Below are 26809 nucleotides of genomic sequence, written 5' to 3'. Positions count from 1 at the left end.
GAAGCAGATGGACGCGAACCCATCACAGCGGGTAAGTCGGACTACAGTGAGAATTATTTTCATTTTGCAAGACATACATATATATCTCATAATCTTGTTCCTTTTCCATAGAGCCACAGAGGTCTCGGCATGGTTTATGTCCGCGGCTTGACCAGATGTGCATGAAACTGTAATGACCCAGTGACTGAGTGCTCAATAGGTGTTGTATGTTCTCATAGTCGCTCATGCATTATGGTAAACAGAGATGGAACTCGCACAGTGGCTCACAGCAAGTGCAGATTGCCTGGTCTTTGTTTTCTTTTCTTTTTTTTTTTTTCTTTTTTTTTGTGGGGTTCAAAATGTCCCTAACTATTTGACAAAGTTAATAAAATGCTCTAATGTTGCTATAGTGCGTCTAAAGCAGTCAAAAAAGGAGTTGATGGTACTTGGTGGTATTTTCTAAGCTCCTGTGTTGTCACTGTAATATTCCTACAGGGACCTATGCCGTGCTGGGATGCTCAGTAGTGATCTTATGGTACTTCATGATATGATGTATCTCCCGTGGTGTCATTTTTCAAGTGTTACAGAGAATATGATATGCTTGCTATGTTTTTATAGTAACCATCATTTTGCTACAGGCAAGACCTTCCCTTGACTATGAGTGCCAGCTTTGTTTTTCATACCCATGCTTTTGACTCAGAACAATATTCTCCTTCAAGTTTGATCAAATTTGTGCAAGGGCAGCCCTGTTGTGCAGCAGACGTGAAGCTGCGTCCCATTAGCCGAGCCATAGCCTTTTCTGAATGATGCCCCGAGACTTAATGGGATTTACTGGCAAGCCTTGTCAATATTTGAGTATGTGGGACCTCGCTGAGAAACCCTCTCATTGTGCTTTCAGAGGCATCTCCCCCTCACTTATATAGATTGTTCATGTATATGTCACTGCATCATTAACTTGTTGATGTGTGTGCGGACACACGCTTGTGTTGCTCCGGTGCAGTAATTCATGTATGAAAGCGCACACTGCTGTTGCATTGGCCCCTGCAGCCAGATATGACAGTCTAATGAGAACAGATTGCACAAGGTATGACAATCTGTTCTTGGTGTTCAACATGCACCGTTGTGGCCCAAAAGCCTGCAGGTTTGCCTTCCAACCGGACCCTGCAGCAGCCGGTGAGCCTGCAGACTCCTCAGTCACGACGGTGCACGTTGGAAACCACTGCTCTGCTCCATCACATTTACCGAGAGACACAGAGACAGAGAGGAAGGGGAAGCGAGCGAGGGAGAGATGCCACACACTCTCCATGTGTTTTGTGGGTGGGCGGCTGTTGCTCTGTTATTTGTATTCTGCTGCGATCTCTAAACTCTATCTCTGTCCTAATAACGGCGCTCGTACAGGAACATCACCATGCTTTCATTCTCATCAAGAGATAAATCTACCTTTCAGCTGTATCTACCGCTAAGCACCAACTATTACCTAACTTCCCCGTTTGAAAGTGTGTTCTGAAGGCTTTGACTTTCCCTTGCTGTGTTTTGTAACAACTTTTTGTATAGGGAAGCCTCAGTCTCCAAATAGGTCACAGATATGCAGCACTAAAGTCTATGAGTCAGAAGACTCATTATATACAATCCCAAGGGCAAAGGCTCGCTCTATATTCCATCATTTTTTGAGCAGCTTTTTGTACATATATACTTTTTAATTTGGAGTAAATTAGCTGGGACGTGGGGATATCACGTCTCGCCTAACTTCATTAACCCACCTCAAAATTAGACTTGTGAAAGTGGGTCATGACGTTATTAGATGCAGTTTTTACATTGTACTATTATGTTTTACCACTTTCGATAAGGACAGTGAGGAGCTTTATCAGATCAGTATTAAAATGAGAGCTTCTTTTGTGAGGAGGAACGTGGCTGCAGAAATTGACAGATACTTTTAATCATAAACAAAAGCTGCCTCTCAGACTCGTTGGCCGGTGATTATGCTCTGAAAACTCCTCTCTCTGTGATTACCGCGATTCAAGGCAGACATTTTACGTCACGTTATGAGACTGTTCACTCTCCACTGATTGCCGTGCTGATTTCACAAGAAAAAAAAAAATCTGAGCGGTCCGCTTATCTTTCAGTATTGAATGTCACAGACAGAAAGACATAGTAAGGAGACCCATCAATCTGACTTCGCAGCAAGTGGGATGACAGCTCGGTTTTATTCCAGACAGGCCTTAACATCCTAAAACATCATCCTCATCCTTGTTCCATCACTGGAGAGGCTGTAGATTTAGTTAGGGTGGGAGGGTGGATGTAGCAATTGTGCATGAGGTGAGGGTGTATGCAAAGATTGATGCAAATTACATTTGCAGTGAGCAGCTGGCGGTAAAAGAATCATCCCGAGCTCAGGTGGTGACCCTATCAGGTTTTCTTGTCTCTCTCGCCCTCGAGTCATGCAGAGAAAATTGACTCCGTCACACCGACACCTTCGCACAGTCGTTGCAGAGAAGTCGCAGGTAAAGGGTTTTGCTCAAAGGCACTTTGATAGTGATTGTCGAGGGAGGAGAGAGCTGCTCACTTCAATCCACAGCACACACTCACATTTTCCCAGCCGGTCCCAGGATGTGAACTGGAGACCTCTGAGTCACAAACCAGCCTCTCGAGCATCAAGGCTAATGGGAGGAAATAGAAGTCCAGGGTCTCTTGCAATTTACTGTTTCTTTTTAAATCCGTATGAGCAATCTAGCAGCAACAGGCAAAAGGCACATGTAAGGATTAAAGGACAAAATGTAACATCATATTCACCTCACGCCATGAGGACTAAACGAAGGCACAATACAGTGTGGACTTTTTTTTCCCCAAATCAACAGATTTTGTTGCTGAGCTTATGCAGTTTAAATAATAGAGTGAATATTGAATTTTTTCTCATAAGCCGAAGTCATGCAAATATTCTTAGTGCAGCAATAACATCACATTGGATACTAAGGGAATGTGCAATATTGATTTGGTAGTGTGCAGTATTCTCGGTGTGTATGGTGTGGTGTATATGGATCTGTGTGTGTGATACTGCATGTTAACTGTAGTTTGATTGTACATGCAAACAGATACATTTTGTGCAATAAAGGCAAATCTTATCTTCATATGAGCAGTATTAGAAATACTGGGTGGCATATTCAATCATGAGATGACATTTGCTTCATGGCAGCACCTAACGTCCCCACTGAAAGCAGCGTATTAACCATTAATGTTCACTGGAAGCCGTGGATCTTGAGATTGAAGAGGAAATCAAGTATGACAGATACCAAGTCAAGTTATGGGCATAATCCCATCATACAGTGACGTGTGTGCCTGTGCCGCCTGCTCTTAGCCGCCACATTTTAACCACCATTTTATAACCACACACTTCGCCTCTTGTTTAATGTATCGGTGCGCTTTTCTTTTTTTAATGAGGCTCTGAGGGAGCACAGTAATCTAAAATAATCATCTGACTGTGCATAAGGATCATGTGTACATTCAAACTTTCTCCCTCGCAAATCCTGCCAACCGAGATCAGTAGGAGAGCACTGGCAGAAACTACCCAAAGTACGACTATTCTGATACACGGTGCTCGAACATTCACAGTTTTAGGCTGGCGAGACTCATTACCTTGCTTTTACACGGTGGAGCATAAGGTCAGACAATGAGACAGTGAAAAATAGAACAGCTTATCTATCGCTGAAAGCCAAAGAGGACGATTTTCAAAGGCGAGAAGCTGTATTTGTGGTGTAACACTGACACAGCACGCCGAAGTAATGCCTGGATGAAGGGGAACTGGAAGTTAGTGGATTTTTAAGCAACTGCAAACTTGTGAGAGACTGTAGCCGTGATTGTACAACCAAGGCTGCCAGTAATTACAATAATAAAAGCCGTCTTTTGAAGATTGAATAATTCAGACAGTGTAAAGAAACATATTCACAAACTGCAGTCCAACAGTGCTTTATATACTGTGATTTTTTCAAATTTTCTGCTAGAGACTGTATTATTTACACTCTCAGAAAATTGTCACCGGGGCAGGACCCTCTGAGGTGCAGCTTTTGTACCCTTGACATTGGGAACTTATTTATCCCCTTGTGGTTTGTACCTTACAGACACCAGTCTTGTTCCAATATTATAACTATGATATTCTATCATAGCTACTGACTGGATAATTGTATTACCTATAGATATTCAGTCATTTATTTATGTATTAATTCATGGTATAGAGCCTAACAAGCACTGTCTCCAGATATTGTACCTTAACATTTAGAGGAAACAGTGCATGTATGTAGCTTTTACTGCTTGGGAACATACATGTACCTTTTTGGCTCTGAGAAAGGTTCACATAATTACCTTGAAGTCCAATAATTAGCCCTGGCGGGGACATTTGTCTTGATTGCACCTCTGGTGACTAGTTCATCCTCATCAAAGGTGCCAATAATTCTGGAGGGCTCTGTATATGCCGGCGTTTCCATCAAACGCCTCGCTCATGCATTCATTTGATTATTCTAAATGTACGATTTTCATGTCCCATTCAGCTTCATTTTAAATGATGGTGATCTTCAGCACAATGGGTGCGCTCCACACAAGATCCCACACGAGCTGAATTCATTTTTTCGTTGCTCCTGAGGTCACCCCTGGCTGCAGTGTCATTCTCAGTGAACTGCGCCTGTCAGGAGCGTTTGGGTGAGTTGTTATGGAGACGCCACTTTGCGACCCCCCTCCTCCCCTGGAGAAACCGGCCTGTCTCAGACTGATTGGCCCCGCCAGTACAACAAGAAATGTCGCTGCCAGCTCGCAGGGTCCTACCTTTCATTTGCTGATGATGTGCCTACCCTTCTCCCATCAGCCCCAGTGCCTCAGGTCCAGCACAGTCATCCTTGGGAAGAAAGGGATTGCTTGCCTGATGTCACATGCTCATGCCTCATGCAGTGACCACTGTTCCCCTCTGCAGGCTTTCTGCATCCCGATTCCCCGTGCTAAATAAAACAGAGGAATGTCCCGCCTGGTAAAGAGAGCGCGGCGTCACAAACGTGTAATTGGATCTGAAGCGCTTGTTTCAAAAGATGTGAGAAGAGCCTTACCCAGCCAATCCACACAGTCTGACACATTCTTCCTGCTTAATCAGAGAGCGAAGACAGTTGCGCAGTCTGTTGCTGCCGGGTAAAAATTCTGTGTCTCCAAAGTGTCCGTTTTTTCAGGAACAAAGAAAGCAAGTCTTGTTTTTACCTTCACCGCTGTCTCTTTTAGAGTTATCCAATGGGGTTTGAAAAGATTAAAAAATTTGAGTATTTTCTCAGCCCATAGAGTGACATGTAATACCTTTGATGAAGTTAAAATCTAAAAATCAGCAAAATTTGAGTTTTTTTTTAATGTGACAACAATATAAAATAAATGCATGCCTGCCGTTCCCTCTCTTCCTCTCCGCCGTGCCCTAAACTGCATCCAAGGCGAAATGCATCATTCTCCTGTGAAGTTTTGAGCCTTTCTTCCAGGTGGCCTGTTATTTTGTGCCATTAGTTCCTTTTTTTCCAAAGCATTTTCTGCTTTGTTCGACAGTCACAGTATGAGACAGGAAAGGCAGGGGAGAGAGAGAGAGAGAGAGGGGATGACATGCAGCAAATGACCTGAGGTCAGATTCGAACCCCGGACGCTGCCTTAACAAGTGGCATGCACACGACCAGGTGAGCTACTGCCCAGTGCCGTTAGTTCTTCTAAAGCGCTTCCTTGTAGTCGCTGTTGATGTGGTTGAAACATTTTCACCACCCACAATACAACATGAGTTCAGAAATCACACTGAATACTTTACATGCTGCTGCCTTCCAGAAGGATCAGAAGTGTTTCTCCACATAAATAGCACCACGTATTGGAGCATCAAGACGCATAAGAAATGACATGAAGCGGTACATGCTTTGTCTGTTTTGATGGTCGATGTGTTTTTATGTATCATTGAACCTTTTTGAGAAAAAAAAAAAAAATTGTCTCTTGTATCTGAGCAGTTTGAATATCTCACTTTCAGTAATGTGGAGTTGCAGTTTTGATCTTTTTGTTTTGTATGCTCTGCGGTGTGTTTGAATTTCCTTTTGAATATTCGTTAATCCAAACGATTTTTCTATTTTCATTCACAGCTTTGAGATAAGTGAAACTTTACAGCTTGGATGACCCATTTAGCCTCTGTTTACTCGGTGTACACATGTGTTGTGTGGCAAATTATAAATTCCTTTAGTTCATAAATTCCTTTCGTTCACGTCCAACCCAGCACACTGGCTCGAATTAGGTCTGCATTCTGTTGGCAATTTATTTCAAATAAGTGAACTTTACTGAACAGTGCTGTAAATTGTCTCACTCCAGGGTCTGGTGGTGCGTTAAATAGGAAAAACAACAATATTAATTCCTCTGCATGGGGTTCAGGCCACAGTTTGACATCGGTTTGCTTCTCCCTCACGATTCCATAGCAATTAGACTTGAGAGGATTTTTTTTTTCTTTTTGGACAGATGTCTGAAAATCCAAATTGTTTTGGCTCGTGGGATTTGTTTAGCAGATTGTGTTTATCTATTGATTTCCTAATTAGTATGCCTGGAAGGTGGTCTAAAGTAACTACACATAGAACTCTGGATGTCAAATCCATATAATATGCAACTAATTTATCATCAATGTCATGTTAAGTGTTAATGGAGTTTGCATCTTCTCGCTATGTTGACCTGAGTTTCCTCCCACAGCCCAAAGGCATGCAAATCAGGTGCATTTGAGCCTTTGAATTGCCCACAGGCTTGAATGAGGCAGGATATTTCCCTGCCTTCTGCCCACTGAATGCTGGCACTGGCTCCAGCCTATAATCTCTCTAAAATGGAAAGAGCAGGGCAAGAAAATGAATCAGTGCAGTTGCTGACCTGTCTTTTCCCTCCCACAGAGACCTGCTGTGTTGTTGAATGGGTGACAAGGTCCCAGCCACCTCACAGACCCGGTGAAGCCCCCTTTCCGTCGCATTGTGCAGGACAGGGTCCCCCTGGAGAGAGGCAGGGATGTACCAGGAGGTGGCCTTCCTGGCGGGCAGCACCGAGCACCAGTTCACCACCTTCCACTTCAATCCTCTGGAGAACCCGCAGGAGGTCAGCTCCAAGAAGGGCCTGTTCTACAAGCGGGCGCAGCTCCTGCTCCAGCCCCAGCCCCGCCAGCTGGACAGCGACGAGCTGGGCCTGGCTGATGGGGCGGCCATCATCAACGTGGGGGGCATCAAGTACCGCATCCCTTGGTCCACGCTGGATGAGTTCCCGCTGACGCGGCTGGGCAAGCTGCGCAGCTGCAGCAACGAGGCGGAGATCATGGACGTGTGTGACGATTACGACGGCAGCCGCAATGAGTACTTCTTCGACCGCAGCCCGTTGGCCTTCCGCACCATCGTCACCTTCCTGGCGGCGGGGAAGCTGCGGCTGCTGAGGGAGATGTGCGCCCTGTCCTTCCAGGAGGAGCTGCTCTACTGGGGGGTGGAGGAGAACAACCTGGAGTGGTGCTGCCTCAGGAAGCTGCGGCTCAGGCAGGAGGAGTACAAGGAGCAGCAGAGGCTGGAGGACGAGGAGGTGGAGCTCACCTCGCCGCAGTCCTGCGAGGAGTCCCAGCAGCCCCCCGGGGTGGGGGGCCAGGATGAGGGACGTATGGCGGGCTGCATGCGGAGACTGAGGGACATGGTGGAGAATCCCCATTCCGGCCTGCCCGGGAAGATCTTTGCCTGTCTGTCGGTGTTGTTTGTAGCTATCACCGCCGTGACGCTGTGTGTCAGCACCATGCCGGACCTCAGAGAGGAGGAGGAGAGGGTGAGTTCACTCTGCCTTACTTCCCATCAGAGCTGGGCAGTGACTAATCTTGCTCCAGGCTTTCTCCTCCATACACAGCCTGGAAGAAGGTCCCTAGTTAGCCAGTTTGGATGATGCGGTAGCTTGTAATGTCCACCGTGGTCTAGAGCTTCCAGGACCAGGTCACTGTGCATATACAGAAACGATGGGATGACGAGGAGTTTGGCTGTCAGGTTAGGGAAGGAGATGGTTAGCTTGTCCCACTGCACTGCCTCTCCTGAGCAGGATACCCCAGCACACTGGGTAGCACGTCCCTCTGGTGCAGTCTCTCACTGACTGTTCATTTGGTTTTTTACATATAAACACAGACAAGATCTCAAACACAAATCTCTTTCCCGTGGTCAAGGAAGGCCTTTGGGTCCATTCGCTTTCCTTTTTTTTTTTTTTTATCTCAGAGCTTCTTCATCTTCCCCTACAAAACTCCTTTTTACTCCAGCATGGCGCTCACAGGTGTTCAGAGTCTCTTTCAAAGCTACCGATTAGGTATCTTTAGCATGGCCCCGTCTCTCTCTCTCTCTCTTTCCGTTTCTATTCCAGCTGCCTTCCTCTTGTTAGTGCAAGTAAATGTAGTGAAAGTGGTGCACGTTTCCTCCTTGACTCTTGTTTATAGAATGTAACCGATATAGATCGTCCTTCAAGTGCTGCGGCGATTATCCTTGGGAAGACCAAGACTCAGAAAGACCATTATGCAGCGGTTTATGGGTGGAAATCCTCTCACTGCTTTGGTTTTATCGAGCAAAGACATGAGAACAACTTTGGGCATCGCCACTATTTGGTTACCATGGTCATTCATACAGAGGCAAAGAGGCACGGCGACTGGCTTCAGAGCGGATGCAGCTGACAATTTTGCAGAGTGCCCAATAAGTGCTGCAATGAATCACTGCTCCCACTGAGTAAAAAGTCAAGTAATAGTTTTGAAATGAGCAAATAATAAGTGAAACATTGCTTTTTTTTTTTTTTGAGGAAGAAGAAGCCCCACACTGCGTCTTGTTTGCTGTTGCAGTTCATATGGTGTCAGTGGCTTATAACTGCAATATGGTAATTTAAATCATTACATACAGAAAAGAGCAGATTTTTATGGTGATTATCACAGCGGTAAAACATGACATAAGAAAGAAAAAAACCCTCTCTTCTCATTCAAATCACATCATAACACAATTAGTAGGCATTAATTGTAGAGCTTTACATAAGCTACAGAGGAAGTCAGATTATGTTGATGCAACATCTCGCATGCACAGTCTTTCAGGGCCTTACGATAAATCATCGTGACAGAGACAGAGGCGATGGCTCAGGGACAACAAGGCTTCCTCTCCATTCACTTGAAGAGCAGATTATTCGGTATCTCTGCTCACTGTTGCTGCAGCAAGCCTCCCTTCATGACAATATGAAATCCATGCTCCCTAAAATGCATTTAATAATTGACAGAGCATATAGAACGCGACGACAGGCGAAAGATGATGCGCTTATCTTCTCGTGAGTGCGTAGTCTCTTCTAGATTATCTCCAAATTTGCACTTCAATTCCAAATTTGCAAAATCCCAAGGATGACATTTTCCCAGCGCCATTCATTTCGCTGGACCTGCTTCCAAAAATGAATATGGATAAAACCTCATTATTGTTACATAACATGATAATTATTCAAATTGTAGCCATGAAGCCTTAATCCGCTTTGAGTACAGTTACAGCTTGTTTACCCAAGCTGACCAGTTAGCAAGGCAGGTGCTCTAAATAAAACATACATTCATTTACACTGGGTGTCAGTGATCTCTTTGATGCTATGTTCAAAGAGATGGATTTTTGCCTCAAATTAGACTTTAAATAGCATTTTGGAATGCACCTTTGATATTTTGGTCCAATTATTTTGTGTACCCAGTTATACAAATTGTATTTCAATTATGTTTTTACACACTCCAGCCCACTCTCATTCCCACTCTCCCAAAAATCTGTTTCCATTATAATAATTGCACGCAGGCAAACAAGTAGTGGATGCTGAGTTAGTGATTCCTTATTTAATAGGTGACATTTCAACCAGGCTAGCGGTACCTTGTCTCGTTCCTTCATTATTATAAGTGCCATAATTTTATTTCATTTCAGGATTTCTTTAGATGCATGTGTGCATTTTGTGGAAAAAAATAGATCACACCACTGGTGTAAAGGGAATGACACTAAATTCAAGAAAGTCCCTGATAAAAGTTGATTTACATTGAAAAGAGTGGATGAAAAGTTTGATTTTAAGGCTCAGTACTGGATTAAGGTGTGTTCAGTGTGATGTTTATTTCAGTGCCGTGGCTGCAGATTAGCAAACATATCAGTTCCGGTACAAAGGAAGCAGAACATCAGTACTTTCAAATCCCATCAACAGCATCCATAACAGTGGCATTATCAAACAATGTAAATATCATTAAGACTTTTTCCAGCCTCAAATGAAATGTATGCTTAGCTTTCACATACACTATATTGCCAAAAGTATTCGCTCGGCTGCCTTCACACACATATGAACATGAGTGACATCCCATTCTTAAACCATAGGATTTAATATGATGTGGGCCCATCCTTTGCAGCTAGAACAGCTTCAACTCTTCTAGGAAGGCTTTCCACAAGGTTTAGGAGTGTGTTTATGGGAAATTTTGACCATTCTTCCAGAAGTGCATTTGTGAGGTCAAACACTGATGTTGGACAAGAAGGCCTGGCTCTCAGTCTCCGCTCTAATTCATCCCAAAGGTGTTCTCTCTTTCTTTATGTGGCCTACCACTCCGTGGCTGAGTTGCTGTCGTTCCCAATCGCTTCTACTTTGTTATAGTACCACTAACAGTTGATTGTGGAATATTTAGTAGCGAGGAAGTTTCACAACTGGACTTACTGCACAGGTGGCATCCTATTACATTACTATTACAGCACCATGCTGGAATTCACTGAGCTCCTGAGAGCGACCCATTCTTTCACAAATGTTTGTAGAAGTAGTCTGCATGCCTAGGTGCTTGATTTTATACACCTGTGGTCATGGAAGTGATTGGAACACCTGAATTCAATGATTTGGATAGATGAGCGAATACTTTTGGCAATATAGTGTATATTGCAAGCTCACATGCAAACTCAATTTGCCAAAGAAAAACATTTGCATTAGGCAGAAACTGTATTTTTTTCTCATACGAAAATTTGGACAACACAGCAAAAAAAAAAAGAAAAAAAAAAAAGAATAAAATAAATATAACCCTAGAGAAAAGCAGAATGTTAACATGAATATAGAAAGAGGGGGGTAGTTAAGCCAACAATGCCAGTGCAAGAACCTATTAAGTAGAAATGGAATAATAAAATAATGATTCATTGAATTTGTAGCCTCTGGTCCTTAATTAGGTCTAAAAGTGATAGCGCATCCACTTGTTGCTGAGTTGAGTGTTTGTCTCTCAGGGACTGAAATATTACTACCCAAGGCTCTCAATCCCACTAAATCCACATGTTGTCACGTCGGGTGACAAGTGGAGAAAAACCAAATTAAAGCTGATGATGTCTCCCTCTGAGCCTTTTCATGTCTGGTTTTGCCTCTCAGACTTGAGAGACCTCAGAGTTTGCGCTGCAGAGTGTCTTTGTGACCGACTAAATCACCTCTCGAATGACATCGCTAAAGCCCAGAATGATTAAAGCAAAGCCCCGCGGCTTCTGCCGCTATCAAAGGGATATCTGCATGTGCCGGCTGCGAGGGAGGGAGGTGCTGCCGGTGAAGAGCTCCGGCTTCAAAGGGGAAATCAATCAGGAAAACAAAGCGAGGGAAAGCAGAACCATGACCTGTGCGAGTCTCATCTTATCTTTAATTACCGAATATGAACTGCCATCTGTAATTATACACTTGTAGGAATCCACAGCCCTGACTGAGCGTGCTGTAATTTGCACCAGAGCAACAAGTGTGACTAGGGGCACGCTCACACCAGCATGAGTGTTATCTCTGCAGCACTTACACGTGCAGGTCAGTTCATTTGGGTGAACCAGCGTGGTATCAAATAACTTCTCCGGCATGGATGAAATCACATTTATTATTCTGGATACAACCACAGAATGCAAAGTGTTATGGGTGTAAGATGAATATCACTATCTGGAAGTGATGCTCGGGAAGTCTAGTATAGCAAAATGAACTATAGTTTGGATGCCTGTAGTCAGCGAGAAAGTAAATTAGAGCAAAGAACACAGAGAAGTCCATCATGCTTTGTTAAAGTTACACTGGAATCATTTGGTTCAGCTCCACCCCACACCGAAATCTCTAACCTGGGAGGAAGACAATTCATCAAAACTCCAATAACCCAGCTAGTTGTGAGTCACGTGGCTTTTATTTACAAGCCGTGCTTCACCAAATGGGAAAATACGTCAACGTGACCTTTATACACTATGGTTCGGACCCAAGAAGACCAAATGGAGGTGTGATGTGACCCTCGGATGTGCTGCTGTGGTATTACAGAGCGACACAGGAGCACTTGATCAGCAGCCATGGTGTGTACCGAGGTGTCAGACAGAATCGGCTGTGGAATGTCCTCTCCTTTCGTGACCATGTTAGGAGAGGAGCTCGGAGCCCGGCTCTGCGAAGCTACGTAGGTGCTCTGTGAGTGGGCCTCATTTCCTCATTTGCGGTAATGTCGACCGTGGCAATTATGTGGCTAAACACTTCAATGAAATTCAGGCTCAACTGAGTGAATTGCTCGCACTAATTACAGCGGCTCTTTCAATTGAGTCCACCCACTCATCTTCCTCCATTATGGAGGATCCTAATATCCATTAGAGGAAGGCGTTGATAGCCACCCATTTACATCTGCGAAAGGTCCTTCCAGTGCTAATGAACTTAATGAAATTAACTTTCCTCAGATGCCCATTTCTTGATTTTAATGTTTCATATTTGTTATTTGTAAGACTCTCAGTTATTCAGATGCCTAGATTGCTATCAATACTGTGGAGGCACAGCAGAAACTGTCATAATGTGAGGCTGTCAGGTATGAAGATCTAGGTCCAAATTGTGTATTACGCCATGGAGCAGAGGGGTAATGTGGCATAAGCTGAGAAAGCTGCCGTCTTTGTCTTTGTACACTTGGTCACTATCGCTGCATCAGCCGCTGAAACAAAAGCCTGTTTTTCCTCTCAAAAAGTAAGGGGCTGTCTGCAGTGGAAAGCACTTTGTCTGATCTAATGTAGCTCTCTGGGAGGGATTCAGCGGCAAAAAACCCATTCTCGCTCTCCAGACAAAACACACACACACACACACACACACACAAGGAAAAATGCTATATTGCATTTCAGACTTGATGGCCCTGCTTCCACACTCTCTAGATGAATAGGGGATTAAAGCTCTCAAGTGTTTTGTCAATTTCTGTGTTTTCTCCCCAACAAAATTGCTTACTTTGTCCGCATAAGCATCTTTGGAAGCTCCGGTCTTGTTTCATTTATCTCCGGCAGGAGCCCCCGCGGCTGTAGATCTAACCTCTCAGTGGCTCTGCTCTTGCCCATACGCTCCCTTCTGATCCATACTCGTAAATCGCAGCTGCTTTAAAGGACACCCCTGCTAAGGCTATATATCAGCCCTGAAGTGAGCTCAGACCGTGCGGATGGACGAGCGAGAAAATGCCCGATTACAGCGGGACGTACAGAGAATTCTGTCTCGGTCCTTTAGATAAGATGCACATCACTCATACCTCGCATCTGTGACTGCGGAGTATCGGCGTTCGTGCTCTGTGAGATGTGCCATCCATCACATCAAGGCGATTTGTGCTTAAATTATGTTTTTCAGCGTGTTTGCTCCCCCAGTGCTTCTCGCATGAGTTAGACTGGACAGATCTATAGTGAGCCTAGAGTCATTTTTTTGAGGATGCTGTAGAAATATTACAGCTATGCTATTTTTTACCTGGGATATTTCATTGATACTGCACCCTAGGTGATAAGATACCATCAAGCACAAAAAGGTCACTATGCACTTATGTTTGAGGGCTTCATTCAAACTATCCCTTATATGAATTATATAAGAATATCTTTAAGTTAAGGCTTTGGTAACCAAGTTCAGCTTCTCTGTCATAAATGTGATTAAGACTGTTAATGAGCTACTTACAACAAAGTGTTACTGTACTATGTAAATAAGAGTTAAAAAGTATCACTTTTCAAAAGTACTTGGAGTAAAAGTTGGGCCGCTGTGTGGCTGATGTTGCCTTACAACTGAGCATCATGTCAATGGTAACCTGTCCTCCACATGTTGCAGCAGGTTTTATACAGATGTCATTTCCAGCTGGCCAGTTTCTCATGTAATATTAATAGAGGGCCTACCGAAACAGGAGAGGAAATGTAATTTGATACCCACCGCGGTTACTTACTGGTAATTGCAAAATGCTTGAAGAAGGGTTGTGTTTTCTGTAATGGCTCGTCCCGGTGGATGTGTGAGGACAATCTGCTGAACACACTCTCAACAACACCAACAACTGACAGGAAACGGCACTGAGACTCAACCGTAAACAGTACCCATCTTATCCATCCTTGTAATCTAGCCAGGTATTAAAATGCTTTTTTTCCACCCCTTAACAAGTAGGGGGAAATTCTGCTACTGAATGAAAAGATAAAATCGACTTGTTTCTAGAACTGAAAGAACTGAATCAAGTGTCATTTAGTGATATTATTGAAGCGATGTGGCTGCAGTGGCAATACAAGAGACACTGCAAGAGTTTCAAGAGAGAGGCGGCATCTGAAACGAGTGGACTTTTATTTTCTCACTTCAGAGGCAGAATTTTTCTGATTTCTAGAGAGATGAGGTTTGAAGGCAGCCCATGAGACGAACTGAGTCATTGATCTGCTACATGCAGAGAGGATGGGTGCGGATGGTGACCTGTGGTCCTCCTGGGATGGCTGCACTACACCATCATCCAGTCCAGGCATGGCAGGCCCCGGTGGTGGAGCCTTCAACTTCTACACGGTTTCATGCACCAAAAAGTTAAAATCCGAGCTTAATGGCAACACTTTAAACAAGATTACGGAGGAAATGTCTTTCAGCCTTATTGACTTCTATCAGCGTTGCTAATGAAATCAAATAAATGCTAATAAATGCTACTGTTTATACACTCTGCCTCTCATGTCTGGGTAATGAGAGCTTTTAAGTGCTTAGGGATCAGAGGAGTTGACATCGTGCTAAATCAAAATAAATGGAAAAAGCTTTGCACAAAACTGAGCGATAAAGCCCAAAAGTAGAACCTTAGACTAGACCGCTGTTACTCACTCACTCACACACACTCTCTCCTACTCCTTCCCTCTGTGTCAGTCAGGGTTGGCTGGAGCAGCAGTGCACTGGGGGATTGATGCATCTTAACATAGCGACAGAGAGAGAGAGAGAAAGAGAGAGAGAGCAGAGGGGGCAGAGAGAGAGAGAGAGAACAAAAACGTCAGGATAACAAACATCAATATGTTGGTAATCGTTGGCACCTCAGGTTAAGGTCAATTAGATCGGATTAGATGAAACTTTAATGACCTCCATGGGGAATTTGTGCCGTCACGGCAGCAGAGAATTGGATATAAATAACTACGTATAAATAATCTGCAGATGGCAGAGGAGATATATAGAAATGTGTCTGGATGTGTAAAAATGCCTTGCAAGCCATGAGGAGATTGACAGATGGAGGTAACATGAATAAATGGAGTTGGAGGTTGGACAGTGGAAGTAGAGCACGTGCAGAGATGTGTCCAGGTCACCAGGCTCTGGTGCCAGCAGAGAGCAGGAAGCTGGCCATGAAGTTCTGCTGGCCCTTCCAGAGAGCCGGCCCTAATAAATAAATATTGACGAGCAGCAAAGCTGCTTGGCTCGAGACCAGCGGCCTGTTTTATAGTGTGTGTGAGTTATAGCTGTTATTTGAGGCTATTGAAAAATAAATAAATGTGTCACATGATTTGAAAAATTGGATCGATTCATCCGCTTGGCAGTGGTGCATTCAACAATTTTGCCAAAGAAAATCTCAATAATTTTTAAATCTTTGACCTATAATTATGTGTTAATTGATTTTGTGTTTGTGCCCCAGACCTGGAATTTCTCTCTCTCTGTCTCGCCTCTCTTCAGTCTCTGTTTCTCACACAGAGAGAAATTATTAAAGAATGGTGCTGCTTAGGAAAGCCTTGATCTCCAGGAAGCCTTTCTTCTATCTGCTTGATGTGTTGAAAGATTTGGTACATGAATGTCACTACATTTCTCCACATTTCTTTTTAAACACAGTAGTATGTAATTTTACTTGACAAGAGAGTTCACTGATCCCTAAACTATGGCAAAGTCCCTGCATCTAATATCATATACACCACAACTTTCAAACTTTCAAACCTTCTTATATACATTTTTGACTAATGGCTGATGGGATACAATTATTTTTTTTTTTAGGATTTTTTAAATTTAGACTTTGATTGTTTTTTTAAAAAACCTTTGCTTTTCATTATAATGATAAAAACTTCTGTCTGTTTTCGCCCTTTATTTCTGCACCATCCCATTCCTCAGATTTGTTTTACCAGGCAGCGTTAATCTGAAATCCAATATTCAATTTCACAGACTTTATGTTCAACAGAAGTTGTGTTTATGGTGTGTGCTGTGGGAGATGAGTTGGGGGAAGGATAGAACATTTCATTTTAATTGCAAAGAAATGCAGTGCACAGGTGTGAGGAAACAATGTGCCGATAAAATGTGCAGGAATATGTCAGTTTTGGGAGGAGATGGCCCACTGCTCATTTCACTAGAAAATAGACACTAAAATTATTCATGTACAGATTGTGTTGTTTGATAGTCGGCAACCAGCACTATCCAAAGTAAGAACAGTGTTTTTGGGGCCATTTTTTTCAGTGTATCAACTGTATTCTTATTATTTTTAAAATTGAAATATGTTATGATATAACACCCCTGAGGTAGCCACATTTATTTTTGGAACTGTTTCAGGTGAGCAACCATGTCTTCATCCACCGTGCAGTGATTTGTAGCTGTACGCAGTTTCCCATCAACCACCCCTTTCATTTCCTATCAAAACAAATTATGTTAATTTTGAGTAATAGTTTATGTAAATTGTATAAAAATGCAAAAAAAAAAAAAAAAAAAAAAACTGTTGTAGAGGACATTTTCATTTTATCACTCAAGAGCTAAAGAGCTTCTGCGGACACATGGATGATTTTGGTGTTATGCATTATATATTTCCATCACTTCACAGGTACAGTATGTGAATCCATGGGACAGTCTTTACTAAATATTGGCTTAACCTCTCAAGCATAGAGACAATAAAGACTGAAGGCCTGGTAACAGTAAAAAGAGCTCCTTTTTTTTTTTTTCCTTCCATACACCAGCTTTGATTTCATTAGCACCTCCTAACTGTTGGTAATAGAGCCATTCTCAGCTCATGTCTAATTGGTTTCAACCCAGTTATCATGAATGAGCACAACTTGCCTGGCAGCTAATCACTTCATGCGCTAGAACATCCAATTATGTGAACCACAAGATAGAAAAAAACAGATACTTTTGACAAATGTGGCTTTTTTCTCCCCCTCCCCCATTTTTTTTTTGTTTTATTCAGGAAGTTCAGTGTTGCAGACAGGATGTAAGTAGTCTTTTTCCAACAGAAGGTGCATTTTCAGATTTTTTTTTTTTTCGGTCTGGCAAGCTGACAGAAGTCTTTTCAGCAGCTTGTAGTTCAAAAGGTAATTATTTTTGTATGGGAAAAAGCCTATAATGGAGACTGTTCATACGGCCTTCATGAGGTCATGAATCTTCAAGGCTTCATCATTTCCACCATCCATACTGGAGGGTGTGAATATTTTCTATGCATGCTGTTGGATGTCTTGACCTCAGAAATCCTGAGGATACGCACACCGTTCATCGCATTGTTGGTGGAGTCCGCATCATTTCAGTAATGGGATTCCTGTTATGCGAAGAGGCAGACATGTTCTCAGGGAGAAACTCAATACGGGCAGCGGCGTCACCATCCATTTTCATCCGGCCCAGTAAAACCCAGTGAGGTGAGCTGAACGAGAGTGGTAAATAAATGGAGTAAATCCATTAAAAGCCCCGGTGTGCTTGAAGTCGGAGCCAGCTCAGCACTTGAAGTAAGCCTGTTTGTAAATCACACCCGCTCAGACGCGCATGTGGGATCAGAGGTTAGCGGCGGCGTCCCGTGTTGTTTGGTTTGTACGCTTGTCTTCAGCTGTGATAAGGTCATAGTCCCATGAGCAGTGAAACGGATAATTGTGTGTTTTTAATTTGATCCTCGGTGGTGCTGCGTGCATCAGAGGCCATTCAATATGGAGATGGGCGGCGGGAGTGGAAAATGCACTCAGCTAGAAAGCTGCCCACCAACACCAACACAAATACGCTGGGCAAATTTGAGAGAAAGGCCAGCATCTGTTGCAAATGTGTCACAGTCAGATATGCAGCCTCTACTGGAGCAGGATAACAGAGCACCAGTAAAACATAATGGTTCGCAGGTTGCAGGAACGGGTGAGCGCCGTAAGCATTTGGGCAATAACACATTTTTTTTAATTTGTTTTGTCTTCATACTCTTGTTTCTTGGGATGCGGAATGACAGCCGTGTGGTTACAGGGCAGATTTTCAACTTCGATTTGAATCATCACGCAGCGACGACAGAGCCTCGACGTTGCCATGTGCAGCTGCGGTTTAATCTCCCTTCAATTCTGTCTATTTAACATCACAGGAAAATTGGCAGGAAGTGGGGGGGGGGAAAAATGCTACATTTGTACATCTCAATTCCAAGACTGGATCCCTGGAGCGTGATGATTCAAAGCGGGATTGATAAGTCAGGCCACAACTATGTGCTGCACAGTAATTTGTAGTCACATGGAGTTTCTGCTGAATTATCAGAGATCAAAGTGCGCAAAGGCTGGAAAAAGAACCAGAAATAAGATACTGAAAATAGTTATTACACAGTGAGATTTCTTTACTTCACAGAGGAAGAGGCTAGTCGAATATGTCCAAATAGTTTTGGCATCCTGAAATTGGAGGCTATGAGCAAAAACGTGCTCTAGTTTGTAAACCCCTCATCCAATTTGGCTGAAAATCGCCTCATATTGAAGTTGACAGTCTGTGCTTTAACCTCATATTGTATCATTTCATATTTCACAATGGCAAGAGTATGAAGCCAGGCCTCGCGCTTGTTAGCTGCTGTCCAGATGCCTATGGAGCTCAGTGTAGCAGGCTGCTGCTGCTGCGTTGGAGCAGATACCTGACTCCCTATTGTGAATTTTAATTTCACTCCAGACGTCTGCCAGAGGAGCCTCTGTGAAGCGACTCGGGCTAAATCACATTTAAATGTGTTGAAAAAAGACATCCTCATGCTGTGTTTTCAGTCTTCCCCCTCAGCATGCAGATAACTTACTTTATACGCCCAGTCTGCACAGTTATACCTCTTTACAACAAGACGGCTGTTAGTTAAACACAACATTATTCTTATTCCATTTCATTATTATCTCAGTTTATTTTCCAAACTTTATTTACCGAGAGTATTGCTGCCGTTGAGTGAAAATCACCCCAGTTTTCTTACTTGAGGCAGAGAATTATATGGCCCTTAATAGGCTGAGCAAGTTTCATGACTCAAGGTGAAATGCCTCGGTGTATGCAAAACCCAGGGTGTACTTCTAAAAAATGCAAAGGCAACAATATGAAAGGAAGCCTATTTTATTATTATTTCCTGCCATGTGGCCTATTTGGGGACATGACATATTAATGCTGAAGGTGTTATGTTGGCTGAGCAAAGGATGCCTAACTCACACATATAGTCACATCATATGCATTTTCCCACCTGAGAGTGACTGTGTTGTCCTTGGTTACTGGCAGAGCAGCAAGAGAATGACCTCACAGCTCCTTGGTTTCCACGCTTCATTCCATCCATAAACTCCTTATACCAAGTAAAGTAATAAAGTGTATTCATTATGGTGTATTATTAGTATATGAGAGTGTATATGCTTTAATTATCTATTGGAATGCCTTGTACAATATGTTTCATCCATGATGGCAGACTTGTAAGCACATATGCAATTCTAAAGGTGGCAAGAAGGAAGAGGTCTCGATGATGTGATTGTAAACACAGGTTATTGATTGAGAGTATCTCACACATCCAGATTTTGGTCTTGTGTGCAGGCGCGTAGGACACTTGGACGTGGACTCATTAAAGAAAGAGTTCCCACACACCGCAGGAGCTGCCGAAAATGATTGATTCTTTCTTTCCATTCTCCACTAGAAGTGTCTGCATCTCCGAAACCATGGCAGCAAACGTCACCAAACTTTGCAGACAGGTTGGAAATCTCACCCACTACTCAGGCAACAAAACTTTTACCTATTGGGTCTGACGGTGGCACAGTAATAATATTTAAGTTTCGGCTCAAAGTCCTGAACTGTAAGTGCTGGCAACATTTTTTTTTTTGCCTGGATTCCCTGGTTCAATACACTTGGATCTACTTAAAAAAAAACAAACAAACAAAAAAAAAAAAAACATTGTGCCACTGGGAACATTTCACATAATACTTTTTCAAAACAGTTTCTTATCTACTCCTCCAACAAATTTCAAATTTCACCAAATTTTGCACAGACCATATCTTGACCAGTTCACACAAAAACTACTTTTTCAGGTTTTTGATACATGACACTGTTTCCCCAAATTGTGCTTTTAGAAATTTGAAGGCAACGCCAATTTTACGAAACTTGCCATAACTCATGAATGCATTAAGATATCGATCTGAAAATTGAGACACTTTGATCAGGAGCGCTCACTAAGCGCATGCATCCAAGCATTCAGGCATTTTACACTAGGGGGCGCTGCAAATGCAAAAATTTTACATCGCGTAAACAGCGCAATCGATTTGATTTACACAATCTAAGATCATGGCTCAGTCAATGCATAAAATTTGGTTATGACTTATCCAAGTGGGTGATGCTAGTGAAAAAAGCAATTCTTGTTTTTCATAGATTTCACACTCCAAACTTCAAAAAAAAAAAAAAAAAAAAAATTATACTGTAAATTCTATAGAGTTGAATTTTTTTTTAGTGGTGCAGTCAGTAAGTCTTTTTCTCTGGAGCTACAAAGGTTGAGGGTTTGAATCCCCAAGTGGTCCAAGTCCTACTTGCCAACAATGTGGCAGTTTATACATGGGGCATGTTTTCCACTGCTTCTGAATATTATCTAAATTTATAACTGTAAATATTTGTCTATTCAAACGTTTGGGTTCCTCTCCTCCTCTGTCTCTACCTTCCCTGGCAGGACAGAGGTAGTCTGTCTGCACGAGGAGCTGCCAGCTGCTGCTCATCCCCAGTCAGCCCAGTATACAAGCCCTGCTCCCCACTCCTTTTCTGCCACACTGTTGAACTTGCTCCATTTGTCTGTCATCTTTGTTTCCTTCTCTCAGTCTGACTGCTACCTGCATGTATTTTTTTTTTTTGCTGGGATTATCCTGGGCCTCTATTTACCTGCCTGGCTTGCTAGATTCAGTGCACTGCCACTGCCAGCACTGTGCCCTCTCCATTATCTGCCTCAGCTAACCTTCATCTCCTGACCCCCGGCCTGTAAGCCACACTTACCTGCTGCATACACTCATCAGCTGAAAACCTCTCCTCATCCCATCTTTAATGCTGCTTTAGATGTGAGTTTTCTCTTGATCACTGGCCTCCTGACTCAATCATGAGACATCAGCGCTGGTTGTCTGAACTTCTAACTAGAGCTGGTGGAATATAAATATTTTTTACACAAGCGGGCATGGCTTACCAGGACAATTCTTGTTTTTCACACAATCATTTTTCAAAATTACGCAGTAGGTTCTGGAGAGCTGGATTTGTTTTTCAGAACATCCACTGATGTGTTATAAAATATTTCTATATTGTAAAATATGGTCAATTCATAAGTCTGTCTCGATATTTTTTAAAATATGCAACATTTATGCAACAGTTAACATCTACATCTCCAAAACGGTTCTTTGAAATGCTTCCAAAATGGTGGTGATGGTAGATATCAAGGGTTTCAGATGGTGTTAAGTCAAATATTGAGTCTGCAGTGATATTCAGTGTGTTCTACTGGATGCACCACATTTTCTTTTTGGCTCAGTGTTGGAACAAAATGTCAAAGTATTTGGCAATACACCTGAAACCAGCAGAATTCAGTTTTTTTTTTTTTTTTTTTTTTTTTTTTTTCAGAATTTTATCATCAACATTTTGGTCGTTGGAAATGTTGAAAAGACAAAAATACCTCAGTCTGGCATGCGATGCCATTGCCTCAAGTTGTATGAAGGTGTATGGAAAACGTGTCTCCCCGGAGGGTGCAGTCAGTAAGTCTCCTTCTCTGGAGCTACAGAGGTTCAGGGTTTGAATCCCCCAGTGGCCCGGTCCTACTTGCCAATAGTGTGGCAGTTTATTCATGTGGCATGTTTCCCACTGCTTCTAAAGGTCATGGTAAGTCGGAGACTGTCTTTGTGCTTTGACTTGGCTCATTGCCTCTTGTGGCTCTATTTCTTTATGTCTTTTTTTGAAAATTCTGACGAAGGTCCGTTGGGACTGAAACATTATTAAGTAGATAAAAATTATGTCCTTTGTGCAAGAATGCAGTGTGCAGTGTATTTTATTCATTTATTTATTTATTTTGAAGAGTGAAGTTATTGAAATTTGGACTCTTCTTGAGACTGGTCCAGCTGTACACCCAAGACCTCAAAATCTCTTGGAATACCCCCCTCATCCTTACTCTAACCATAACTCTGACAATAATCCTAACCCTAACCCTAACCCTAACCCTAACAAAACTGTTGCCAACCATAACTAACTCTCATCTATGCCTTTACTTAACCATCTGTAACCTAATGCCTAAACTTAACAATTTCACATCCTGAGGAGGATGAGTGTTGGTGGGTGTTGATGAAGTGGGTGTTCCTTGAGGGCTTTGAGGCCGCCACCAGAGCGTTTTGCTTTTCCTTGCCGCTCAGTTGTCCCCAGATAATTCTGATTACTGTGGGCTTAACTGAGTTCCCCCTGTGAACAGGGCAAAATAAAATGGAAAAATTGCTCAGTCATTTATAACACTTAGATAAATCTGCAAAGATGTGAAACTTACTCATACATTTTCATTTCTACTTCCATTCTCCTTCGGGGGCGACATTCATTTAATAACCAAGCAATCACTTGTAATTATACTTTCAAATATTTATGAAATCTATTCAAGCAGTCTTGAAAAAAATATCAAAAGGGAGAATATTTCAGCTCAAGTTTAAGAATTCATACTATAGTAGACTCAGGCATGACTGATTCCTCTTGATTGCTCAGGCTTGATTTATGTTTCCCCTCACTGATAAATTGTGCTAGATGAGATGATCTCAGCCATTTTTATAAGCTTTGAACAGCATTTCAGTCCCCCAACACCATTTTATGCTGGGTTTTATGTGTTTTTGTCAAAACAGAATCAACTTTTTGTTGTGAGATCCAAGATGCCAGCCTTTTCTTCCGATGTTGAATCCATGATTCAAATAGCAGCCTTTGAAATGAGTTCTAAATTGCTGACTCTATTCTGTGCTTTCACATCACCCTTACTCAAACCTCGGTGATCTTTTTCTGTGCATATCAGCATTTCGCATATTTAAAAGGCACTGGTGCTGCTGAGTGACACAACACACTCATCAATGACTGTCTGTGTATTTATGTGCTTTTTCTTTTGCAGGGCGAATGCTCCCAGAGATGCTACAACATCTTTGTGCTGGAGACGGTGTGTGTTGGCTGGTTCTCTCTGGAGTTCCTGCTGCGCTTCATCCAGACACAAAGCAAGTGCATGTTCCTGCGCACGCCTCTCAATGTCATCGACGCGGTGGCCATCCTGCCCTACTACATCACCCTCATTGTGGACTCTCTATCGGTGGGAGATAAGCCTGCGGGGTCAGGGAACAATTACCTGGAGAAGGTGGGGCTGGTCCTGCGTGTCCTCCGGGCTTTGCGGATCTTCTACGTGATGAGGTTGGCCCGTCACTCCCTGGGCCTGCAGACGCTCGGCCTGACGGTCAGGCGCTGTACACGTGAGTTCGGCCTGCTGTTGCTGTTCCTGTGCGTGGCCATGGCCCTTTTTTCCCCGTTGGTGTTCCTAGCTGAGAGCGAGATGGGCGCCAAGCAGGAATTCACCAGCATCCCCGGCAGCTACTGGTGGGCGGTCATCTCCATGACCACGGTGGGCTACGGAGACATGGTGCCAAGAAGCATCCCGGGCCAGGTGGTGGCGCTCAGCAGCATCCTGAGTGGCATCCTGCTTATGGCGTTCCCTGTCACGTCCATCTTTCACACCTTCTCTCGCTCCTATCTGGAGCTGAAGGAGGAGCAGATCCGGGCACTCAGGCAGAAGCCGGACTCCCAGGACAGCACCAAGTCCCAGAACAGCGAGGACTCGCAGGATATGGACAGCTACCATGGAATCACCGAAGCTGCCATCGCCGCCGCACAGAGAAGGAAGTCCATGGCCGCTCACAAGGCTGTCGAGAGCAGAAGGTCCATGCAAACTTAAATGCTCTGTCTGACTATTTGCTTGTCTGTGTTCAAGTGGCGAGCCTGGGAGGCTGCGACGTGCAGCGTTGGGACTTCAAAGTTGACAAGCTGCAGGATTGGGAACAGGGATGAGATTTTCTTTTCTGGTGCTTGGGTTCACTGCTTTGATCGTGTGTAGCGCTTGTGCACCAGAGTGTATCCAAGTTTCCTACGCTTTTTCTTTTTTCTTTTTTTTAGAGGAACTGCAAAAGTCTTTTTTTACATATTTGACTGCAAAAGATGGGTAGAATATGATATTTATGATTAAATAGTTGAAATCAAACCTCCAGTCAACTGAGATTAAAAAAAACTGATCAAGACACTGCAATCACTGGCTGCGATTCAGACTTGAAATCCATCCGTACAGAGGGAATTTGAGACCAAAACATCACACGGTGTTATTCAGACCTCAGACTAATAGTTCATGTTCCTCATGTAGCTGCATTTTGATGGGAGGGGCCTGTTTAAAATTGTCAGATGTCAGACCTTTTAGCTAAACTGGGTCCTGTTATATAAACATCCCATAGGTGAGGATGTCAGCACATTTATGTGCTATGAGGTTGACCCCATTCCTCGACAACACAATAGACAATAGACAAAGGGGGGGAGTTTCTCTTCTCCTTACATAATAAGTACTGGCACCACAGTCATGTTGGTGTCTACAGTACATTGCTCTGTTCAGTGCACATGCTAACACTTAACCTAACTCTTCAGTAGGCTATATTAAACCATACCAGCTCATCACAAATATCAGTTGCAAACTTGAAAGGTAATGCATACTTTGCCAGCATATTATTTAGCTAAAATGAGTGTAAATCCATAGAAGAAAATTGCACACTTGAACAACTCTCAGAGGACAAAACTCAAGTAGCTCATATTGGAGGCAAACGATTGGCTACAAGTTGCAACATGGAACAAGGAAACATGTTCCTTTCATGTAAAATAGAACCAGAGCAAGCCCAGCGTATGCCTAAACTAAGCAGCTAGCTCCAGCTAACCGACTTGGCAGTTCCATTGCAAGTCGGAAGTAGATACTTCTGCGTTGGTATTTCTGACTTCCGATCTAAATGCGTCCCACTGCATCAGCCCGGGAAAACATGGACGCCTGCAGCAAACTGATGCTCGTTTATACAGATTGGTATGAGACAGGAAGAGTACCACATGCTCACATAGCTTTCTGTCAAGCACAAGTCAACTAAATGGTTGTTACAGCACACTTCACAACACAAACGCTATATAAAGGGTTCACCGTGTGCACCACAGTATTTACTGTGACATCATGTGTTTACTTGGGTGGATCGTACCCGAGTTTCTGAGTTGGAGTTCCGACTTGAATGATTGTTTCATTGCACCATTCTGTGTCGGGCGTCGTTTTTATTCCTGAGTTCTGAGTACAATAGATCGCAGCGTTAACATAAATGCACCTAAAACAGTCATTGTAATAAATGTTCTTGCTGGCCAGGTATTGACAAGGATTTTTTTTTTTTTTTTTTTATAGTAGCCTCTATGGAGCAGTTTATTTTTTTTTTTTTACAAACTTTATCAGGAGTGAATTTGAGTAAATAACCTAACAAAACATCTGTGCATACAACTCATATTTATGACAGACACACAATCACAACTGTGAATGACATGTCAAAACAGGACAGGTGTGGCCCTTTATCTTTACGTAACCGCTAAACAATAACAATATAAGGATGAAAATAAAAATTGGGATTGATTTTTCTTCTGTCGCTAGTAGATTTGCAACACATAAGCATTAGTGAAGTCTTTTACAAATCAGCAACTGACAAATCCAAACCTTTAGCTGTCACTGGACGTGCACATTTAATGTCTATTTTACAAGCCAACCATCCAGCCAGCTTCTGCAAGTGCTTGTTTGATAATGCCAGTCACATTACAACTGCTTACAATATGCTTAAGTGTTAACATGTGCAGCAGACACAGCTTGAATCTGAAATCTTGAAAAAGTCAGATTAGTCATTTAAACCAAATGGTACCGATCCAGCAAGCCAACACATTTATCTACAGTCTAATTATGTTCATTCCTTTCAAAAGGGCTTATTGATTAAAGTGATCCTGACAAACACCCTGGATCCAGCGTCAGGCAGTGATACATAGATCTAACACAATTTAAAAACAATAAAACAATAGGTCTGAAACAAGTGTAATAACAGTTCGGATATTCCAAGCAATTTATACAGGCTTACACACATCCTTCAGGTAATGGCACATAAACATTTATTTTTATTTTTATTTATTTATTATTTTTTTGTATGTTTTTAGATTTTAAGGTGATTGCCTTTTATATTAAAGGGTATGCACAAGATGCACAGACAAACTCATTCCGCCAAATTGTTGTCATGTTGGAAGCTTTCAGAGCCAGGAGAAAGTGCTAGAAAAGTGCAGCTGAGGTTTTAGCACATCTCAAGTGTGTTCTTGTTTTTTTTTTTTTTTTTAA

The 26809-nt window shown here is 42.8% G+C and overlaps 1 protein-coding gene across 1 annotated transcript; it reads left to right on the top strand.

The window, feature by feature from the left end:
- kcng2 (potassium voltage-gated channel, subfamily G, member 2) lies at nucleotides 1-24328 on the top strand. The gene is made up of 3 exons (XM_030063220.1): nucleotides 1-31; nucleotides 6891-7791; nucleotides 23501-24328. Exons 2-3 carry the CDS (start codon nucleotides 7003-7005, stop codon nucleotides 24326-24328), a joined length of 1617 nt encoding a protein of 538 aa, XP_029919080.1. The 5' UTR covers nucleotides 1-31; nucleotides 6891-7002.
- The last annotated feature ends 2481 nt before the right edge of the window (nucleotides 24329-26809 follow it).

The sequence above is a fragment of the Myripristis murdjan genome, chromosome 11 (genome assembly GCF_902150065.1).
Source record: "Myripristis murdjan chromosome 11, fMyrMur1.1, whole genome shotgun sequence".
NCBI classification, from domain to species: Eukaryota; Metazoa; Chordata; class Actinopteri; order Holocentriformes; family Holocentridae; genus Myripristis; species Myripristis murdjan.
This window is presented reverse-complemented; position numbering and strand designations above follow the sequence as displayed.